The following is a 22380-nucleotide window of genomic DNA, read 5'->3' as shown; positions in this document are numbered from 1 at the left end:
GGGTTCAGAAATGTGGTTAAAAAGGAGAAATCTGAAAGGCCCCCAGATTTCAGCATAACATGAATTGACTTGTTTTCAAATAGATTTGGTGATTTTTTTTTAAATACAGATTTAAATTTCAGCCCTCTATCATCGTGTATATCCCCTTTTAAGATTTATATTTATCGTCACAGCAAGCCTTCTGTAACACTCATTGGATTAGGTAAGGATCAGGTCAATCATCTTTGTCAATGTGTTAATCTTCAAAAATAGGCTATAAAAGTGCAAAACTAGGAAAACAAAACTCTAGATTATGTACATATGGCTCAGCTTGTGAACAGAAAGAAAGGTCAATAGTGTACACTTTCCTGATACAAAGCACTTCATCACGATGCCAGCAGAGTCAGCTCAGAGAGGTCTCCCTTTTCACCTGGGAGTTAAGACTTTTCTATCAAGTCAGCGTCGTGTTGCATAATGAGAACAAACAAAAAAATCAGGATTCTTTGAGGACACTACCCTTGTTCTAATGGAGAAGGGCAAGGCAAAAAAAATTAACAGTGCAAATTTATTTCTGAAACAGTTTTCTTAATAAAGTGTGTTGTGGTCACTAAACCTAGGTACTGCTGAAAACAATCAGCCATGGACAGTGGATTAAGGGAACACAAGTGTAATAAAACATTTAGTAAGCCAGCTGGTGGCTAGTCTCTTTTTAAAACCCAACTTGTCATGTACACTGAGAAAATGGTGCTGCCTCCAAACCACCAAAAACGGGAAGACAACCAAGGTCTCAAGACCAGTGACGTCCCCGGAGCACCAGGAGCCTCAGTCGGCACTCCTGCACAATTCGTGTGTCTGTAATTAACCTGAGTGTGTCCACAGTTAACCCAAGCGAAGCGCCAGACACACCAAGACTACCAGAGGCAAACCTGAAATTTACCCCTCAACTTTCATTTCTTTTAAAAACTGCTTCCAATATATGTAATTCACATGTATAATTTAGTCTTTGTATTTTTATATAAATAATTCAGGCAAACGCCAGAATTTTCCAACAAAAATGATTCACTGGATAGAAAACTAAGTAACTCCACAATTTGGTATGTTTACTGAGTGTGTGGCTGGCCTAGAGGAAATGCTTCTCTATAGATAAACACACTTAAAAATCCCCCCACCAATCCCCTGAGAAGAGGATTATATGGGTCTGGGTCTTCCTCAGACGACCTACCAAAATTTGCAATAAAAGGGTACCAACTACAGAAAGGCTGATCTTGGTACACGCAGCACATATTCATAAAGGGTCAATGTTTCCGTTAACAATTCCATTAAGACAATAGACTGCGGAAGATTTAACATAATACAAATCATTGAAATTAAAAAAAAAAACCGTACATTTTAGATGAAAGAGGACAAATAGCAGAAAAGAGCTCAAAGTGATGAGCAACATGAGAGGAAAAGAATACACACAGTATTTAAACAAGCAGGTTTACAACATGTATTTACAAATTTTTTACCTGAGGTGCAAGCGTTATAGACTTTCTCCCCACCCCACCCCCCAACCCAAATGATTTCTTTTCAGCAGCGCTCAAGTATGCAAAAAAAAAAAAAAAAACCCTCCATTTGTTATTTGGTCAATTCTAAAAATCGTATTATTCGGGGCAAAATAGAGATGATGTCCAGTCTCCATTTGTGCACAACCCAAATCTTGCAACTGTAGTTTTTATTGCTATTTGGTACAAAAGTTAACAACTTTACAAAACCGTAGTGTTCCTCTGTTATATACACAGTACAATCACAGCTTATTTCAGTAGCTTTCAACATTTGCTTTTTCAAAGGATGAACTAATTTAATTTCATGGAGAGTACACATTTATATCCATCAAGACCTAAGGGGGGAAAAAAAGGTTTAAAACATGATTAGAATAAAACTAAATACAGTTTACAAAATTTTTTAAAAGTGTAATAAATACACAGAACTAAAAGGGTCTAGAAATGCAATGGATTCCACTTAAGCTTAAATTTTTAACCAAGTCTCGGGAGTCTGAATAAATAAGCTGCACCATTTAGGAGATGCTCATGTACAATGAACAGTGATTTAATGAAGATGATTTAACCAACAACCAGAATTTACATCAGATACAGGTGTCAAGTCAACTGCCACCTATAGGAAACTCTGGAAATTTATACCTAATGAAAGGAAAATATATGGCACAAGACCATGGGTATTTAAGATAAGACTCAGAATAGAATACCCTCCTCCACGAGAAAGGACAGGGCATAAAACACGGCTAACACTGTTTGGCCAACGTCTATGGAGTTTTACAGCTGAAATTCCCAGCCCTGGGCCAGGCACCACGTCAGCACCGCTCAGGGTGGAAGTCGGGGGCAGAGCTCAGGTGGGCATAAAGGCATGAGCCACAGGGCAGCGGGAACACAGACAGCGAAGGCCCAGCTCCCCGCAAACGTGCTGCAGAATACATGAGCTTAAGCACCAGAACGGGAGGGTGTGGAAAGGACGTTCCAGAGTAGAGAGAAAGGCAAGCAGAGAAGCCCAGAGGCTGCAGGCAGAGGCGGCAGCGGGACACACACGCAGTCCCCACCTGCCGCTCCACAGTGCACACACACCCATGAACCGTGTTTGTGTCTCAAGGCAGAGTGCATCTAATCCCATTTCTGCGATGATGCCAGCCTCATACCACTGGCATCACCTGAGCGGGAGAGAAGGATGCAGACGGACAGGCCCGTGTGCCCCAGGGAAAACCAGAAGGAGAGACTCTGCTCTGGTCCATGGGTCTCTATCTCTGAATCCAGATCTAGCAGGCACTGAGTCAAGAGTCTGCTCCTCGAGGATACGGTAGTGTTTAGCAGAACAAGAGCTGTCTGGGAGGGGATGAAATCTGCCCATGAGCCCGGGACTTTCCAGTCACTTTATTGTTAACTCTCACATAGATGCCATGCCCTCAGCCCAAACTTGGAAGTAACTAAATCAACATGTGCACGACTCCAAGAGCACCACCTGAAGCTTTTGGGTACCCACCACTAGATACATCTGCCGTGTGAACCAGAAAGTCAAAATAAACCTCCCTGCTCTGTCCCGCTCCTGCTCCTACTCTGATAAGGATTTATAAAGGCTTTGAACAAGCACTTAAACTGGAGGGTTGCAGCACAGGCCTTGGATTTTGCAGACCGAGGACCAAAAAGCAGGCAGAGGAAGGTGCTAGTCAAATTACATAAGCCAAATCTCAGTCTCCACATCTGTAAAGTGGGCACAGAGTCTCCTAACTCAGGGATCGGCAAACTTTTCCTATAACTGGCTAGACAGCTCTCGGCTTTGCAGACCATGAAGTCCCTGTCACAACTACCCACTTCTGCTTTTGTGGCCCCAGGCAGCCACAGACCATCTGTAAAGGAAACAAAGTGGCTGTGTGCCAATAAAACTTTATTAACAAAAACTGATGGCAGGCAGTTGGCCTAAGGCTCTAAGAAGGATTAAACTAGCTCATGATGATAAACAATTCATTCAACCCCTAGCATGAAATAAACCCACAGTTAACTTTGAGTTGCTTTTGCTACTTTACCATGATCATCACCACTGATATCCAGAGACCCTGAGGGCTGTTTTAAACACACTTCAAAATTCAAGTTAAAAGCAATTTTACTTTGTAATATTATACTGGATACATTAGATGGTTTGTTTTCAATTAGGTAAAATCAATACAGTGTATGTGCTCACCTTTCATTCCCAAAATAGGAAATCAAGTTTTTTTGTCATTTGGTCGATAATGTGCGTTCCCAATAAAATTCTCATAGTTCCTCTTTTGCAGCATGCTGCTAGATAAGTGTTGATAGGATACAGGCCTTTTTCCTGATTGGGGAAAAAAAAATAAATGAGCATTTAGAATTAAGCTCAACAATTAGCTAAGATGTGTGTGGTTGTCAGAAGTCAATTTCCAAAATCCCTGATAATGTGACCACAACACATAAGACGCATATGTATTACAGGTACAAGGTAAAATACCTTTAATTGCCAGGAAGACATTTCTTAGCCTAGAATTTTAAGTCACTAAATGGTAAAATTATCTAAGTGCTGCTGCTGCTAAGCCACTTCAGTCGTGTCTGACTCTGTGCGACCCCATAGATGGCAGCCCACCAGGCTCCCGTCTCTGGGATTCTCCAGGCAAAAACATTGGAGTGGCTTGCCATTTCCTTCTCCAATGCATGAAAGTGAGAAGGGAAAGGAAAGTCGCTCGGTCCTGTCTGACTCTTCCCGACCCCATGGACTACAGCCCACCAGGCTCCTCCGTCCATGGGATTTTCCAGGCAAAAGTATTGGGAGTGGGGTGCCATCGCCTTCTCCATATCTAAGTGCTAATAAAAATTAAAAGCCAAAATAGCAACATAAAGATTTTAAGCCTTTGTGTATCATGAACCAAAACTGTGTGGAGGAGGGGAAAAAAAAGACCAATTTACTCGCAACACAAAGTCTTTTCTCTTCAAGTAAAAGACAGTTATGACTCATGGTCCATTTTAAGTGCGGGGGGGGGAGGGGGGTACTTCCAATCGTAAGGGTGCAGAAATTATTTTTTCATCAAAATTTTTATAAAAGTCACTGGACTGTGTGAAAGCGACTGTTTTTTAATTAGCTATCCCCCGATCAACTGGCATCAAGCCGTCTTTGATACAGAACTATCACCACCCAGAACCTTTCATTTCAAATTAATACAAACAGGGATGTTTAAAATGGATGTGTCCCTTTGGGCACAGAAACCTGCAGAGCTTATAACCAGGGAAGGCACTGAGGTTTCACCAAGTGGGACAGGTCCCCACCCACGCCTGTCTCACCTACTCTCACAGGCTCGGGTGTGTGCTAGACACGTCCGAGGCAGCAGGGGCTTTAAAGCCACCTCCACGGGGACAAGGACCTTCAGGGTACCTGTGGGCATCGAGGGGGGCAACACGGGGGAGACTGTGCATTAAGATTCACTGAAGGCTGAGCCCCGGCCGAAGGTGGCAGCGCAGTTCCCTAGGTCTGGAGACCGAAGGGACCCAGCAGCCTGGGAGGGGCCCGGCGCGCACGGGTCGGGCAGGCTGAGCGCCCCGCAATGCACGTGGGCTAGCCGTCAAGGACACCTGACTCAGCACTGCGAGGGGGTGCAGCCCCTGGGCCCCGCTGCCTTCAGCCCAGCCCGGGAGAAGCTGGAAAAGGGGCCGCTGCTCCAGGGCCCCCCCGCCCCTCTAGGGCCCCCCGAGGACGCCCACCTTCCAGCGCAGCGGCGGGCGCGCAGGGTAGCAGCGCGGCGAAGGCGGGCCCGGGCGCGGGGCGCGGGCGCGCGGGGGGCGCGGGGGGCGCGCAGGCGCACTCAGGCGGCAGCAGGGACGCCAGCCCGCGCACCACGCGGTACTGCGGCAGCTCGGGCGGCCGGCGGCACGGCGCACAGGGCGGCTCAGGCGGGACCCGCGGCCGCTTGGGCAGCGGCTCCCCCGGCTCAGCGCCGCCGCGGCCGCACGCGTAGTCCCTGGTGGGCACCCAGGGGCCGTCGCTCCTGGCGGCATCGGCGGGGGGCTGCGGCTCGGGCCGCCGCACCTTCTCCGGGCCCGCCTTGCAGGGCGGTGCTTCGGGCGGCGTGCGGGCGGGACCGGGCCCCGAAACCCCGAGGCCGGGCGGTGGCAGCGGGCGCAGCGCCTTGAGGTTGCTGGGGGCTAAAGTGCTGTCGGCGCCCGCGGGCGGCGGGGGCGGCGGGGCTCTGCTGGGCCCCGGGGCGCCGGGCGCGGGCCGCTCGGCCGGCGCGGGCTTGGGCTGCGCCGGGGCGGCCGGCCGCGGTTTGGGCCTGAAGGCGCCGGGCAGCGGGGGCACGTCCTTGCCCAGCAGGGCCGGCGGGCAGCCCGTCCGCCGGCTGCGCAGCGCAGCCCTGCCCCGGCAGCTCTTGTGCGCGTCAGGGTGGTACTTGTGCTCCAGCCGCTGGTGCATGGTCAGCACCTCCGGGTAGAAGGTCTTGAAGGTGCAGAACGGGCAGGTGCTGCTGGCGGTCACGCTCCTGCCCAGAGGCGCCCCCGCGCCCCCGTGCGGGGCGAGGGACAGGTTCAGGGGCTTCTCCTGGCAGCCTGCGTCCGCCGCCCGCTTCTCCCGGGGCCCGAGCTGCGCGTGGCGGGCTGCCGTGGCCGCCTCTGTCCTGCACACCAGGGGGCTGGCCTGAGGGTCCGCGGGCGGCCTCTTCTTCAAGGCGTCCAAGTAAGCGGGGCCGGGGGCCTTGCTCAGCTTCTCGGCACCGTCGTCCACTGCATCCTTGCTGAAATCCTGAGTTTCCCTGTGCACTGGCGCGAGCACGGCGCCGCCCAGGACGCTCTGAGAGGCGGGGGCCATCCCCTTCAGTTGCTTTGCGGGTGGGCTGCCTTTAACATCTTTGGCACCGTCGAAACATCTTTTCAAATTTTTGGTTTGCGCACCGTCGGCGGTTAGCAGTGCATCTTCGGCCTCCGGGGGCCTCCCGTCGCTCTTGGCGTCTGCGGCAGCGTCCATCTGCTTGTCCCTGTGGTGTCTCTCCAGGTGATACCGCAAGGAGGTCTTCTGCGCTGCAGCATAATCACAGAATTCACATTTGTATGGCTTTTCACCTACAACGAGAAGGGTCACTTTACTACACACGCTCACGGAAAGCGTCAACACACGCAGAGAACAGTTCTTCCCTCTTCCCTTCTGGTCTGTGAATCTTCTCATCCAGAAGCTCTCAGGAGTTGTGGCTTTATCACTCTTTCTACCCCAAATATTTGAAAATGTGAACATGTGTCTTCCATTTAAAAATTTAAAAGCACACCTTAAAATGATCTAATTTAATCTTCATTACAGCCCTACACCAGTCAATATTATCCCACCTTTACAGCTAAGAAAATGAGAGCGCAGAAAAGTTAATCTGCCTATGGTCACACAGCCAGTGAGTGGAAGAAAAGCAAGTCCAAGTGCACAGGGCCTCCCAAACCACTGTTACCGCTGCTCCACAACCTCAAGAAAAGGTGACAGAATTCTCCGGGGGTCCAGTGGTTAGGGCTTCAAGCTCTCAGTGCCAAGATCATGCTTTTAATCACCTGCCGCGGGAACTAAGATCCCCCAAGCCAGGCAGAGTGGCCAAAAAGTAATAGTAATAAACATAGGTGTAATAATAGTAATAAACAAAGATGATTAAATATTAATTTCATTCTAAATCATAAAAATTAATAAAGCTGTGACATTTAAAAATATTAGAGATTTTAATAAAATGAGAGTAAGGATAAAGGAATCAGACATTAAACAAGAGACCAACTTCACAAGAAAACAGTTGAAGTTACAATAACACTAAAGGAAGCAAAACAACAGCTACAAATCAACAGGCTACACGTATATTCTTAAGATGTCCCATGGATCTAGAAGAGTATCTGGACAACAACAAAAATCAGACACACAACTACATCACAATCCTCAGAGCTAATACATGCAGTAAACAAATGTAAGGAGTTCCTTACCTGTATGCGTTCTGAGATGAATATTGAGGTAATAATTTGAACGGAAAAACTTTCCACAATAACTACATTCTCTTGAGGATGTAAGATGCTTCATTTTCCCTCCATCATCATTTTTATCTTAAAACAGAAACAAAAATATTCACTTAAGAAGACAGTTCAAGGATGTGAACAGGGCAAGCTGACTTAAAGATTCTTGGTAGAACATTTTTGGAGAATCTAAAATACTTTTTATATTAGGTATTGGCTAAAAACAGCCAACTGCTGCTTTGAGGCTGTGTGCAGCATCAAAGCCGGTGTGCAACAGTTTTGTTTTCTGAGCACAGCAGAGCTCACTGTTGATGACTGCCTTCTTCATGGTTTCGGTCACAAGACCATTTAATAGACTGAAATGAACAGAGCGCTTTCTGCGCTCCCAGGCCTGAGACACACAGAATCTGGCAAACTTGAGCTGGACCTGCACACGGGCTGGAATAACCAGCTTCTTCAGAATAAGTAATTTAGAAAACCCAGCCAACACAAATGCCGGCTTCCCAACCAGCAGAGGGAAGATTAACTGGCTTAAGATTAAGCCCGTTACCACTAGAGGGCAGCAGGCACAACTTAATCTTTAAAAGTTTGGCCCTGGGCAAACACCTAGGAAAGTTCGTCAAAATTTAGCAAAGCAGATTTTGGAAAGCAGATCATATTATTTGTGCTCACATGGGCAACCTTGACGAATCACAATCTGTCCCCAAGGAACAGCGGGTTAGACTTTAAGCCCCTCTGTCCACAATCAGGACAATGGAGCAGACACAGGCCCCCTGAGGCGGGCACAGGCCCTGGTCACGCCCCGGCTTGTCCAGCAGGACCCCGAGCTCAGGGTGAACCTCCTGTCACCGCTGGTCACGTCACACCCACCAGTGTGGCTGAAGCAGAAGACGGGGCATTTGTAAATTCAGCATAACTCATCCTTTTGCCTGGAAACTGGAATTTCCAACGGAAGGGCCTCTGCCTGGCTCTGTCCACATTCCTAAGTCTAGATTTATAGACTTCACTGATTTTAAAAAGCAGCTTATAAGAAACCTTGGTGAGCTCCCAGGTACCATAAAGACGGGAGTAAAGAGAATTCCCCAATGGTCCAGTGGTCAGGACCCCACACTATCATGGCCCAGGGACCAGGTTCAATCCCTGATGGGGGAACTAAAATCCCACAAGCCTTGGGGCATGACTTAAAAACAAAAGAGACAGGACCATATAATTTCTGTCACCCCTGAACTTCCATGAAGACAGCATGATGCTGCTGCTGCTGCTAAGTCACTTTAGTCATGTCCGACTCTGTGCGACCCCATGGACCACAGCCCACCAGGCGCCTCCATCCATGGGATTTTCCAAGCAAGAGTACTGGAGTGGGTTGCCATTGCCTTCTCCAGAAGACAGTATAGCCACCTCCAAATACTGGAAGACAGGAGAGACAACCTTTGGTCTAAAAAGGTGTCAAGAGGACTTAAAAAATCAACTTACATGAATCACTATTATTAATCCAGTTTATAAAAGTTGAAAACAATAAATCATTTACTTCGCTTTTTGATCGTGAAAGTAAATCTAAAGAAAGCCAGGCTGGAAAAAAAAAAGGAAAGCCAGGCTGGCAGTAGATGACAGTAAGCTAAGTCTAGACCAGAAGGCCCATCACAGTGTGGGTTCAGGGGATCCAACCTCTCACAGAGCGCCCCGCTCTTCCTCTGACACTCACACCCAGCTCGCCAAGACTTCAGCTGAGCTTGCGTGTTACGGCAGTTTACTACTTCCAGCTGTGTCGGGATTTAGGGTGTGTTGCGTCACATCCAGAGTTACGAAATGCCTTTCCTCCAACACAAAGGACGTGAAATGTCCAGTCTACCAGGTTCCTGCTCCTCCAGCTTCACCCATGGTTCTGTTGTGCTGTCCTTTATAAAGGATTTTTTTTTTAATAAATAGGCAGCTAAAATCATCCTTGGGAGGTGGAAGATAAGGGTCGATGAACCAATTGTGTAAACAAGGAAATCAGGGCAAAGAAAGGTTAAGCAAGATATAACCAGACCCATCGCAAATCTTGGTGCTCCCAGCTATTACGGGCCATCCTAGCCGTCTGCCAACGGGGCCCAGGTTTTCCACTCGGTCCTGCCCACGCCACCTACGAGCAAATGCGACTGTCCGCTCACAGCTCTTGGGCATCGGGGCAGCTCTCTCACCACAAACAGCACAGCACTGCCACTGTTTCGAAGGAATCACTTAGAAGACTAGAAGGCTATGTTTAAAGTCATTTTTATGATGTCATTAAGACATCTAATGCATTTTCTAGATTTCTAAAACCTGAAGATTATAAGCATGCCAAGTGCTACGTTTCCTGTCTCCAAGGAAACTCAAAACACACTAAATATTTGCTATGAAAACTACCACCCTCACCCCCATCATGTGATCAGGACAGAAACTGGGCACCAGCTTGAGAGAAGACGTATTATCCGGTCACATTCCCCCTGGGTGTCATACAGGGGGCTCTTAAGAGACATCAACACGGCCAACTCACAACACAAGACGCCAGTGTATGTTTAAACCAAGACCATCTCTGTAAAGGATACTGTTTTTCTAAGACTAAGTCATGTTCTCATCATTCCCCGGCTGATTTGGCAGGGGTTTATCAGCTGAGCTCCAACAGCAGAATCCTCTAGTCAATAAGATTACTAAACGGAGAGAAAAGCTGTGTGAAGAGGGGCACGACCTGAAGCACAGGTGGGACGCTCTGCCGTGGACGGTGCCCCCTGGACTGGAGAGACCCACCAACAGGCCCTCCGCAACGGCCTCCGTTTCCTCTGCTGCTGCTGCTAAGTCACTTCAGTCGTGTCCGACTCTGTGCAACCCCATAGACAGCAGCCCACCAGGCTCCCCCATCCCTGGAATTCTCCAGGCAAAAACACTGGAGTGGGTTGCCATTTCCTTCTCCAATGCATGAAAGTGAAAAGTGAAAGTGAAGTCGCTCAGTCACGTCCGACTCCTAGCGACCCCATGGACTGCAGCCCACCAGCCCCCTCTGTCCATGGGATTTTCCAGGCAAGAGTACTGGAGTGGGGTGCCATCGCCTTCCCCGCCGTTTCCTCTAAGTGCCATCAAAACACTAGAATTGTGACTGAGCAGATTGGATCTTTCAATTAGCTTTGATGTGTTCATTCTCTATACTTTACCAGGTGCTGGAGTGACTGAGTTAACAAGTACCTGCCCCCAGACGCACAGATCGGGGGCCAGGCAGCACCCAGGGGCCTCCCGGTCACACCCTTTCTCATGGACGGTCACTCCCATCCTGATCTCTGCCCGCAGATACACACGTGGAGTACGTGTGTGCGAGCTGGCTCTTGACAGAAAGGCAAGTGTACTGCCTTTCAGGGAACCCTGCTTTTACAGACTAGGACTGGGATGCTGGGATGTAAATGGAGGCCCCGTCTCTCCCCTTGCAGACATTGGGGGCCGCCCTGGGCCCGGGGGCATGCAGCAGCACCCCAGGCCTCTGCCCCGCTGTGACACAGCACATGAGCCAGGTGAGCTAACGTGGGGCTTCTGTTAGCAAAATATGACATCACGTCACTCTCAGAGCAGGAAGAAACCGCGACAGGCCTTTTAAGGCCACCCTACTGTTACAGAAAGGAGACGAAGGCCCTGAGAGCTTAGGGACTTTTACAACAGGGTGAGACCAGGAGCCAGCACCCAGACCCGCCCTCAGTGGGCCATGTCCTCCCTGCGGGACCAGGCGGGGGTTGGGGGTCGGGGGGCAGCTCACCCAGGTGCAGCCCGTCCGGGAGCCCGTCCTCGGAACCGTCTTCGGAGCCAGCTTCCCGGTCCAGGGCCCCGCTGTCCTCCAGGGCGGGCGGCAGCTCCGGGGAGCACGTCCTGGGCTGCCTGCCGTCCGCGGCGGCGGGGGGCGAGCCGGCGTCGGGCCTGCGCTCCTTCTTGTGCACGCGCGAGTGCAGCACCAGCTGGTGGTAGGTCCGGAAGGCTTTGCCACACTCGGCACAGTGCGTCGGCTTGTCCTTACTACTGGCCAACTTGGGGTCCGCGTCCACAGAAGGCACTTCACCATGGGGGTGTCTGGACTTCTCCTTGTCTTGGGAGAGGCCGGGGCAACCGCTTTTACTTGTCCTGGGCTTTCCAGAACCTTCGGGCTGGCTCTTGCTACCGCTCCAGATCTCCCCCGGCTCCTCCTTGTCGGAGCATGACTCATCATTGTCGGTGCTGCCCTCCTGGCCCGGCTGCTGCTCCTTCACCTCTCGGCACACAGCCACCTTGCCCTTGGTGGCCAGCTGCCAGGCCTGGTAGGTGGTGAACGGGTCCAGCTGAGGTATCCACTTGGCCGGCTTCTTGGCGATCTCGGCGGGGGACGTGGGTCTCAGATTCAGGAACTGCAGCAGCTCCGCCCCCGGCGACAGCATGCCTTCCTGTGGGGCTTCGATCTGCGGGCCACGGGGCCCGGAAGCAGCTTCTTTGGTGTGCATCTTCCGGTGATCGATGAGACTTTCTTTATTTGGAAACAGAAAGCCGCAGACCATGCATATCTTATACGGCGAGGAGACGCCCTCGGCCGCGGGCTCCTGCACCACCTCGTTGATGGTCGCCGGGCTCTCCAGGCTGGGCTGCAGCCTGCTCTTCGCCCCCGACTTGCCCGTGTGCGTCCGCATGTGATTCTTCAGAAACCAGGGCTCCTTGAACCGCCGGCCGCACATGTGACACCCGTACGTGAACGAGTCCTTGTGTTTCTTCATGTGGATCTCGACGTCGAAAGCCACGCGGAACGTCTGCCCGCACACTTCACAGCTCAGCTCTTCGTTCTCCTTGCAGCTCTTGTCCTTGGGAGGCTCACTGCGCACCTGGACTTTATCCAGAGGGCTGAGATACTCCGCCTCGACGCGCAGGACGGCAGGCTCACAGAGGGTGGGCCGGTGCTGCAGGAGGACGTGCTTGCTGAGGTCCTCGGAGCGCGTGAAGCTCTGACTGCAGAACATGCAGTCCAGGGGCATGCACCCCTCCATCTGGGTGATGCTCTTCTCCTGCGCCGCTCGGAAGGGGACCGCGGCGGCCCCTTTGATCGTCATGGCGTCATCAAGCTCCATTTGGGTGCCAAGGGAATTGCCGATCACTTCCGGTCCATCCATATACACCAAGAGGGATTGGGTTGGCATGTTTCCTGTCTCCTGAGGATTGTATATAAAATTAGAATCTGCTTGAGGAATCTCTGGAGTTGGAATAAGGCCACTTATAAAAGACTTGTCACTTACACACCCAGCAGCCCGAGGCTTCAAAACTAGAGCAAATATTTGTTGTAAAAATTCAAAAGAAAGTGTGTATTCCTCTACCGTCGTCTCTTCACAAGTCCAGGAAGCTCAGTCACAACGCCGATCGCTGGGTCTCTCTAGGACCAGGCACAGAGACTGCCCGGCGGTGGATGCAGAGCCGAGCCAGCACAAAGCATGAGTTGTCTTCACCGAGTGGCTGATCCAGCTGAGCAAGAAGTCACTTCCAGCAACCTGGAGACAAGGGACTTCCAAAACCTAGAGGAGAAAAAAAAAGGTGAGCTCCGTCAGAAAGGAGAGAAGGCGGGCCGATGACTCACTGGTCTTCCCCACGAAGCAGAGAAGGTCCCCGATTCAGTGGCTTTCCTTTTAGCTAGTATTACTGTGTACAGAGCATCCTGCTACGCATGCTCATTAATTAGACCATTAGCGTTTTATCCAATAAACCTTATCAAACCACAAGAAGTGCACAGTTAAACTGAAAACCTGGTGCTTCGATGATTTAAATCAAAAATGTCAAGTTTCAGAACAGAAATGATCAAATTCAGCTTAGTATGTTTTAACTGCCACTAAAGTGCATGATGTGTATCCTTACAATCTCTACGAGTCTACAGACTTGTAAAAAAAAGAACAACCATGAAAGCATCTGAGGCAAAACTTTAAAAGCCAGAGCTTCACATTTTCTTATAGACAAATACACAAGAAACGCAAATGCTTAAAAGCACACTGCGATTACACATACCCTAATCACCAACATCACTGAAAAACAGGAACCTCTCCTAAAATCCCCACTCAAGAAACCCATTTTGGAACAGTTTCTCATCCTAGCCACGCAGAACCTTAATATATTTTGAACCACTGGACACTGTGCCCCTCATTCCACTGCCCAAACCCGTTTGCTTTTAACAACCTTCTGCCTTCAGTGGGCACCAGGGTAGGACTTCCTTGCCCAGACTACAAATAAGGAAATACAGACACAAAGCTACTCTGTGAATGCACACATTTTAAGTAAGATCCTCAACACGGCTGGTTCAACATGGCCTAGGCTTCCATCAGAAAACAGACTTTCTCATTTCTAATTCACGTATGCATTGGCCAGGTGCAAAATGGATGACCTGATTGAACTGCAGGCTCTGAGCTGGAAGCGAATTTTCACACTTGCAGAAGGATTAACCTGTGAAGCCAACACCCTCCACCTTCAAGGTGAGCACAGGAACTGTTTTTACACAGTCCCAGCTACTTTAACTGAAGTCAGTCAAGTCCACCCAAGAAAACACAAAGACATGCAAGCCGCTCCCACCAGAGTCAACAGTTAACACACACACAGACACACACACACACACACCTCTCCTTTCCTTCTCTCCACTTCCTCAAAGAGCAGGAGCAGTGGGCTCAGAACAGGAGGAAACATTTCTTCCCCTTCTTCACACCCAGAAAAAGAAAATCCTCCTACTCCCTGTTATCTTTTAGTTAGGAGTAAACTAGATCTTTAACGTTAAGCTTTTCTACCCAAGCCTGCAGATCAAAGTTTAGGGTAAAGAAAGAATGGACTGAAGTGTTTTATCTTTAGTTTCTTAGCCTTTTGTTGCAGTCACAATGGAGGAGAAACATGCAGACTGGGCTGCCAGCTGCTGGGCAGCACAGAGCACTCCAGAGGCCCGAGTTCCAGTCCTGGCTGAGTTACAGCCTTGAAGCTGTCACCACCACATACCCCATCTTCCTCCGTCTACTCAATGCAGGTGGTTAAATTACAGGACCACTTGCAGAGTTCAAAATATCCATGTCCTGGGGTTAGACACACTTCATGGGTAGACGTAACTCTGTGATCACGCTGATCAAGATGTGAGATGATACTTGGATTTGTTGAGTGATTCTTCAGGTTTCCGTGTAGTCATTTACTCATTCAGCAAATATTTACTGAACGTGAGTGTCCCAGGTAATACTGTAACTGAAGAAAGTCATAGCACACACTCTGGAAAAGCAGCTCTCAAACCCTGACGACACTTTTCACTGGCCGACAGCTGAGTGAGAAGTGAGAGAGGTGACTCCATGAGCAGTACGCACAGCTACAGGAATTCATCTCCATTTGAATAAAGCCTGCCCTTTATTTAAGACCCTTTCTACTTTTTGGGTGCCAAAGTACCCCTCTTATAAAATGAAAAGAGTGGCAATAGGAAAGGGTTTTGGGGTTTTTTTTTTTAATGTCCCAATTTGACAAAAATCAAAGTCCTGCATGTCAGACCTCAACTTTTTTTTTAAATCTGACAATAATCTGACATTTGTCAGCTTTGGGGAACTCCACTTTTCTGTAAATAATCTCTCCCCAAAGACACCAATCCTAAACTCCCAACAACTCTGGATGGAAGACAGCGATGTGGGTGCACTTCCCTCACGGGGTAACGGCATATACTGGAAATTCCTGTCTTCTGACAATTTAGTTTCAACTTTTATCTTTGAAATGTTCAAATATCTGGGTTAAGTAAGTCGTCATCAGCTTCCAACACAAGTCCCAAAGGAGTGGTACAGGAGGACGCTGGAAAAAAGTCTTCAGAGAAAGAAGGGCTTCGGTTTTGCCCGAGAGGGTGAACAGGATGGGGCGGGAAGCTGGGGGATGGACGTCCCAGGCCGGGGGTCTTCTGGTGGCAAAACTTCCAGCCAAGGGACAGAGCCTGACAGTCACTAGCTGCACCCAACTGCCCGCGGCCCAGGGTCACAGCAGTCCTTTCTGTCCTCTCAGAAGGCACCGTGCCTCCAGCCCCCAGGGGCAGACCTCCTGCCTGCTGGCTCACTGCTGCCCCCCAGTGCCCAGAAAGGGCCACAGGGTCAGCCTCTCAGGAAACCGGCTCAGCAGGACAGGTGTGCAGAAGGACTGTGCCGGTCTCTGGCCACTCACCAACCGTAACGGACTTGACACTAAGATTAACTTGAATGTTCATCAAGCCTTCTACATGGCTGTCTGTGGCTGCCACCTAATGACCATTTTCTACATTGTTAAGAGGATAATAAAAAGCGAATCGTATATAATCGTACCATAAAGTTGACGAGTAGAAGCAAAACTGCATCACTTGGACTTATAACCACTTTTCTCACTGACCTGCCAAGCCTAAAATGCAAGGCCTCCCGGGGCCATCTCTCACAGCAAACGCTGTCAACTCCTTTCCATTTTACTTACTTATTTACTTTTGCCTAAGTCGTGCGGCGGCAGCACGTGGGACCTCAGCTCCCTGACCAGGGACGGAACCTGGGCCCCCGCCTCAGGAGTGCGGGGTCTTAAGCCCTGGACCCCCAGGAAGTCCCTGCCCTCAACTCTTGACAGACACTCGATGCAGACAAAACACTTCCTTAAACTATAAACCAGTAACTTCCAAGACTAGACTGCTCACCAAAAATCAAAAATCTTTATATAGAGTGCCCGTACTCCCAAAGACCTGAATAACAACTTATGAAAAACAGACATTCTAACCTCCCTCCTGCTCATGGTGACAGAGCCCCAGCCCACCTGAGGGAAGTGTGAGCGCACAGACTCCCAGAATCCAACAGTAACCGATGGGGCTGAAGAGACCTGTCTGTCTCAACAAAGAACGGGAGATGGTGCAGGGGGAGACGTCATGAACCAACAGGCTCACTCTAAACGCTAGTTTGCAGAAGAGGTAGCCTTCTGAACACGCTAAGCTGAGCGAAAGGTGCTCAGCAAAAAAGTTTTCCAGTATCTAAATTTTTTTTAACTTTTCCTCAGGTTAAACGACAGCACTCAACTGTCAGCCATTTACTCCTCAGGCACCTGAAGCAACAGGTTATTCAGTATAACTTTCTACTTGGAGAGAAAACTAACCAAGTTATATTGTGATCACTTCAGTAGATACTTTTTTTTAAAATTTACCACAACACAAGCTTTGAAAAGAAAGAACCATACTGCTGTAACCACCTAAAATAAAATGCAAGTCTGGTGTTCTTTAAGCCATTTATTTTTTTAAAAAGCAGATACTCATCTGTGAGTAAAGTTACTATGAATTCTGCCAATGCCTACAGACCTGGAAATTAGCAACTACTACCCACTCTGTAACGCTCAATGAGAAGCACATACTTTGTGCTTACGCACATACTCATAGAAATTACAGGTGAATGCCACCCTGCTGACCAAGTGACTTGGAAATACCGTTCTTTATGTACAGTTGTTCTCAAACCAGTGACCTCAAAGACAGCACACCCCAACTGAACAGGTTATCTGACATGGAAAATCTAGCATGGTGTGCAGCAATCAAGTATTCAAAGTCCTCAAAACCTGTTAAAAACACATAAAAATTCTATTTATAGCCAAGTAATTTGCAGTATTACAGCAAGTCATCCAAGCTACTAAGGTATCTAAATAGATGTTGAAACATTCAGTCTAAACAAACTGCTAGTCTCTGGCCGATTCATTTGTATCCTTTAAACTTCAAAATTATCTCCAAGATCTGGTTAGGAAACTGACAATTTTTCCAGGGTTTTCCTTGTCTATTTGACACACACTATTTTTTCCTTAGTCTGACAAGTGAAGAGAACTCTTCATAGCAACCTACAGTGGTGATAAAACCCACCGACTAAATCCTTCAACACTATTTCAAGGAAATCACCAAGGTCACACCCACTGAGCAGATGGTCAACCTGACTTTCCTAATATAGCTGTGGAAGGATGTTTAAAAGTTAAAGAGAAAGATTAAAATATTCAGCTTATATTCAACACCACAACCTATTCGAAAGTGAATGATTATTTAAAGGCAGAGCCTGAGAAGCTGTGACAAGACAGTCTCACTGTTGAAATTCAGTGTAGGTGCTCAGTTCTACATGGGAGACCAAGATAGGATAGAAATATAATCCTGCTAGCACATTTGCAGGTTATGATGACGAACTCAGCCTGATTCCTCCTAAATCAATTAAGATCAATAAAGGATCTTACTATAAACTTAAAAGCACCACGTATTAGCTTTAGTTTCAGTAATATCAACATTAACAGATACTGTGGCCTGTAAACTGGCTTTTAAAAATTCCATCTTGATGTGAAAGAGAACTGTAAGGGAAATTAATTTTTTTATTTTTAATTAAGCAAGAAGCATTGCTATCAGTGAGTTTCTATTATTACCACTTAACCAGTATTACCTTAAGTATTTAGAAAAGATTTTGAAGAGGACTAAAGATAATTTCAACAACAACAACAAAAAAAAGTGTATTTTTAACTATACAGAGAAAATGCTGCACACACAGATAACTGTGTATATAAATATATATATATTTGTATTTCTGTATGTACATGTATACACACATAAACAAATCACCATAACCATTACCCATTACCCCCTACACACACCTCTTTTTCCACAGAGCCAAGTGATGAGTGTTCTTAATTACACCCAATTTAACCCAACTTCAGATTATATATAAACAAGGGCAATGCCTTTTAAGGCACAAGACCTTTCTTTAGCCACATTTAAATATTCCCCTCCCTATCTGTTGAGTAAATACTAAAGCTGTACGTCTGGCTCTTTCAAATCACCTATTTGCTTTCAAAAAGAAGAAGGAAAAAAGTCTACCTTCATTCAGTTAATATAATCACTGCTCAGTAGACTTACACACTGAACTGAACTTATCCGCCGACCTAAAAAACACAAAAATACTTCTTCTGGTGTAACTGAACAGTTCTGAGGTTATCCTGATTTGTTACAGGCAGGAAATACAGCAAGAAACAAGCGTTTCTCCTAAATGCTGACTGGGGAACAAAACATACCTGGACTCTCCCTCTCCAGCCCATAGACCCGTATGCTAAACTGAGGCTCCCTGACCCTGGCAGCGAGAGAGAGCACGGCCGGCTCTCTGGGAGCCCCCGAGACCCTGGCAGCTGACTGCAGGCCTGCTCTCCTGCAGAAGCAGGGGACCCTGCAGGCCAAAGGCCACAGGATTAAACTCCTTCTCTCGTACACAACTTATTCAGCTGTCTTTTCGGGTTTGGTAATTTTATTTCTCAACTTTATCATAAAATTACCAAACTGGCCCCAGATTTCCAGTAACTCAGTTATGCTGTGACCCTGGGCAGGAAGTAATGAGGCTGTTCAGAACAGCCCGCCAACAACGCTCTAACTTTCTAAGGGGTTCTGATGGGCGTTCCGGTGTAAAGGAGGGGTGCGTTGTGGCACCTGGCCGGCAGGGGTGCCCCTCCGTGTGTTGGGAAGATTTCTGTAAGAATTGAGCTTACTCACCATGAGCTGCAGATTTTAGGAAAGGATGGTTCTCTACCCACCCCCCCACAGCCCTCCCACTTCCTCAAAGTCAGATTTCTATCTGCCCTCACGGCCTCCATTCCAAATCCTCCGCCCTACATACCACTGCAAATTTGCCTAACTATAGGAAAAAGCTGGAGCAAAGAATCCACATCACCTTCCTCCCCAAAGTCACCATTCCACCAGCATGTCGGAAGGGTTAACACTGCCCCCTCAAAGTCAGGCTCTTCAGCTGTAAGGCTCAAGCTTCCCTCCCCCAAATTTAAGAAATTTCCTGCAGTCTTTGTGCAACTCATCCTTTCTTCCACGTGCATTTAAGCCAGTCAGCACCCCTCCCCCAAAGACCTGGAGAGGAGGCGGCGAATCAGGACCCTTCCACGGCCACCACTTCCATTTACATGCTGTAACCAAACCCTTCACTAGTTAGAATATTTAATATGATTGGGATTCCTTCAATTCCACTTCAGTGGCTGTTCTGTAAATATCTTCCAGGCTGTTTTTTTTCATTTTGTAACACATCTCAGTAATTTGAAAACTACTCAGTGTATTCCACATGAAGTCATTTAACTTAAAGTCTCCTTACATTTATTTTATTCTAGTGGAACAAATACTCATCAGTTGATAACACTGTCTCCTGTGTTTCACTCTTGCTGTGTAATTCTTAGCCTGAAAATACACAGCCATTGTTCAGTTCTTTGACAGCACCTTTCCAATTCATCTATTAAACACACCACTACACAATTAAGCTAAAATAAGAAATTAGAAACGAACAATTTAAAACACAGGCAGTAGTGGCATCTGTGAGCTGGAACAATCTGAGTTTTTTTTTTAACCAAATGGAAACAAAGCTTCATGTAGAACATAAAAAAAAAAAAAAAAAGGTCCAATCGTTTACAGTCCTAAGAAAAGGCCTTTTTTTTTTAAGTAGTAGATTTTAAGCAGTCAAGAGTCATTAAAACTACTCGAAAGTTCTTTCCAACCAATATCATGTCTGGAACAACTGTGAGAAGAGAATATAATTTTACAAAGTGGGAAAACAGCACATCTTTTGGGACCCCCGAGGCTCTAATCAAGCACAGCAGAATTAAGAGTGCTCCAGGGTTGGGCAGGCAACCCTGCTGTGGCAAAAACAGGCCATTTCATCATAAATGTTGTTAAAAGACAGAGAAGTGATTAGCATTTATCTGGAATGAGGAGACAGAGGGACCCTGGCCTTGCCAGGCCATTATATTCCTTAATTATTTCATCACTTTGTAAGTGACTTGATGACTGAGTTCTATTTTCAGATTCCCTCTGAAAAGGACCACTGGGCTTTTATTAAAACAGGCCAAAAACGGAGGATTAGGAAGAGAACTCTGACCAGCCTCTGCTTAAACCTTTACTGGCAAAAGCTAACCCTAACCCTCCGTCTTCCTCCCTTACCTGGGAGGCGGGGGATCAAGCTGTTATCTAAATCAATTCTTCAGGGTGACCGGGGCAATATTTTCTGCAAGCTTTATCTGAATGGTGTTATCAGTTCCTTTTTTTGATTAAGAAGTGAAAGGGAATAATATGAACCCAAGTACTAAACCTAGGTCTCACAAATTAAAAAAAAAAACCAGCAAAGGTCAAACAGCAGTGTTTGATGGTGTTGTGAAGAGAAAAGCACTGAGGTTGGACATGAAAGAAAAAAGTATGTGTCCTTTACCTAGAAAAGCCGTGCTCTCCCCCACTTCCTCCTGCAGCACGCAAATGAACGTGCAGTTCTAAAGGAGCAGCCTCCCCCTTCTCACCAAATAATTAAAATTCCAGACAATGAAATTATAAACCCTCTTCTACCAAACAAGCCAAAAAATGGTCAATCTGGCTTGTAACTAACAACCACTGCATTTTTAAATAAGTCACTGCCTCTTGATTTCAATACTTACATAACTGATTCAAAATGGCAGCAATTTGGGGTGGGGGTCGACTTCCACTAAAACACCAGGATTAAACACAAACACACACACACACATCACTACAGTCTTTAGAATATGAAACAAAACACTATTTAAAATAAATAGGACTTCTCAGAAAAAGTCATCTACCATTAAGGACACACCTTAAGAAGTCCTTAGCACACATTAACTAAGCAGGCACAAACTAGGGGTTTGACTGTTATATTTTTCAGACAAAAAGCAATTAGGTTACCACTCTGCTCATGTCACTAGGGCTCTAAAGGCTTTATGGAAAACCTAGGTCTATTACTCATTCTCAAAGTATTACCAAATTCATTATTTTAAATCTTATTTGATTTCAATCAATCAAGGCAGTCCATCAGTCCCAGGAGGGGGAAAAAGTACAGTACAGAACATTTTAAACGTACTTCTTGACACATACAAAAGAGAAGGTGAAAGGCTTCCTTCCAGACCCCTACCTAGTGGCCAGGCCCGGCGGGCAGCTGCTGTCCCCCTGCCTTTTCTTTTGTTGAGCTTAATCTCATGTCAACTCATTCAACCAACTCAAAAGCGATGAAGACATTAATTGAATCAACCTGAACTAAATCAGACCTAGGGTTCTTAAAACATACAGCTTAATGTTTCCAAACGATCTAGAAAACTAGGAAACCAGCTAGCTTGCACGGGGCTCAGTAACACAGGCCCCCAGACCTGCCAAAGGATCACTGGACCCGCCATGTCTTCAATACACGTTAAGGAATGTTCAAGCTCAACACTCCAAGGCCTATAGGCTGATCCAGAAAGATAAATTGAGGCTCAAGGAATTTCAAAGGAGAACCAGCGCACCAAAGCCTCACACTCTGAAGTGACGATTCTTTTCTTGGAAAACACAACAAAAAGAGAAGAAAAGTTTACACTGCTCCAAGTGTGAACAGACTTGGGGGCCCAGAAGTGGCCAGTGATGGCCTTTTCCTGCTCCTGTTAATAAGCCTTGCTCGAAAACTTCCCCTCCCCAGCCCCGGCCCACCCCACCCCCACCCACCCGCCCAAGAATGCGGCTTCCCGTCCTCGGTGGCCCTACCCTGAATCCTAAAACGTGGGTTTCAACCCCGGACCTGGACATCTATCCCGACCCCGGGGCGCCGGTCCCGGCCTGTGCACCCCGCAGGCCAGGTCTGGCCCCCTCCGAGCAAGACCGCCCGGGCCGCCCCAAATCCAGCAGCCTCCCGGAGACCCCAGCAGCGCCCTCCTCTCTGGCCCCCTGCCCACCCCCTGGGGCTCGCCTTTTGGGGCCAAATCAAGAGTGAAGAGGGCTCTACATCTGAAACTGAGCGGTTTCGCCACTCAGCGCCTCCTGGCAGAAACTTCCCTTTTAAAAAAAAGAAAGAAACACTTTTAGGCTAACATTTCAATCCCTCCTGCCCTTTAGAGTTCCTACTTCTGCTTCCAGCTGGCT

The 22380-nt window shown here is 47.6% G+C and overlaps 1 protein-coding gene across 5 annotated transcripts in view; it reads right to left on the bottom strand.

Annotated features, from left to right (window-relative positions):
* Positions 1-1659: 1659 nt before the first annotated feature.
* The window catches only part of ZNF217 (zinc finger protein 217), a 37148-nt gene continuing 16427 nt past the window's right edge, over positions 1660-22380 (bottom strand). For 4 of the 5 annotated variants that reach the window (XM_086330803.1, XM_086330802.1, XM_086330801.1 and 1 more), the window contains exons 2-6: positions 11251-13015; positions 7467-7583; positions 5232-6584; positions 3706-3837; positions 1660-1858 (exon numbers count right to left, since the gene is read on the bottom strand). In XM_086330803.1, the coding sequence (XP_086186929.1) occupies positions 3728-3837; positions 5232-6584; positions 7467-7583; positions 11251-12646 (2976 nt within the window). In that variant the 5' untranslated portion in view covers positions 12647-13015 and the 3' untranslated portion in view covers positions 1660-1858; positions 3706-3727. The remainder of the gene's footprint in view (positions 1859-3705; positions 3838-5231; positions 6585-7466; positions 7584-11250; positions 13016-22380) is intronic. The other variant, XM_086330804.1, reaches the window with a different exon arrangement.

Source organism: Bos grunniens, chromosome 13 (assembly GCF_055505025.1).
Source record: "Bos grunniens cultivar Pamir isolate PY7600 chromosome 13, Bosgru_T2T1.0, whole genome shotgun sequence".
NCBI lineage: Eukaryota > Metazoa > Chordata > Mammalia > Artiodactyla > Bovidae > Bos > Bos grunniens.
The sequence above is the reverse complement of the archived record's forward strand: the minus strand, read 5'-3'. Positions and strand labels throughout refer to the sequence as shown.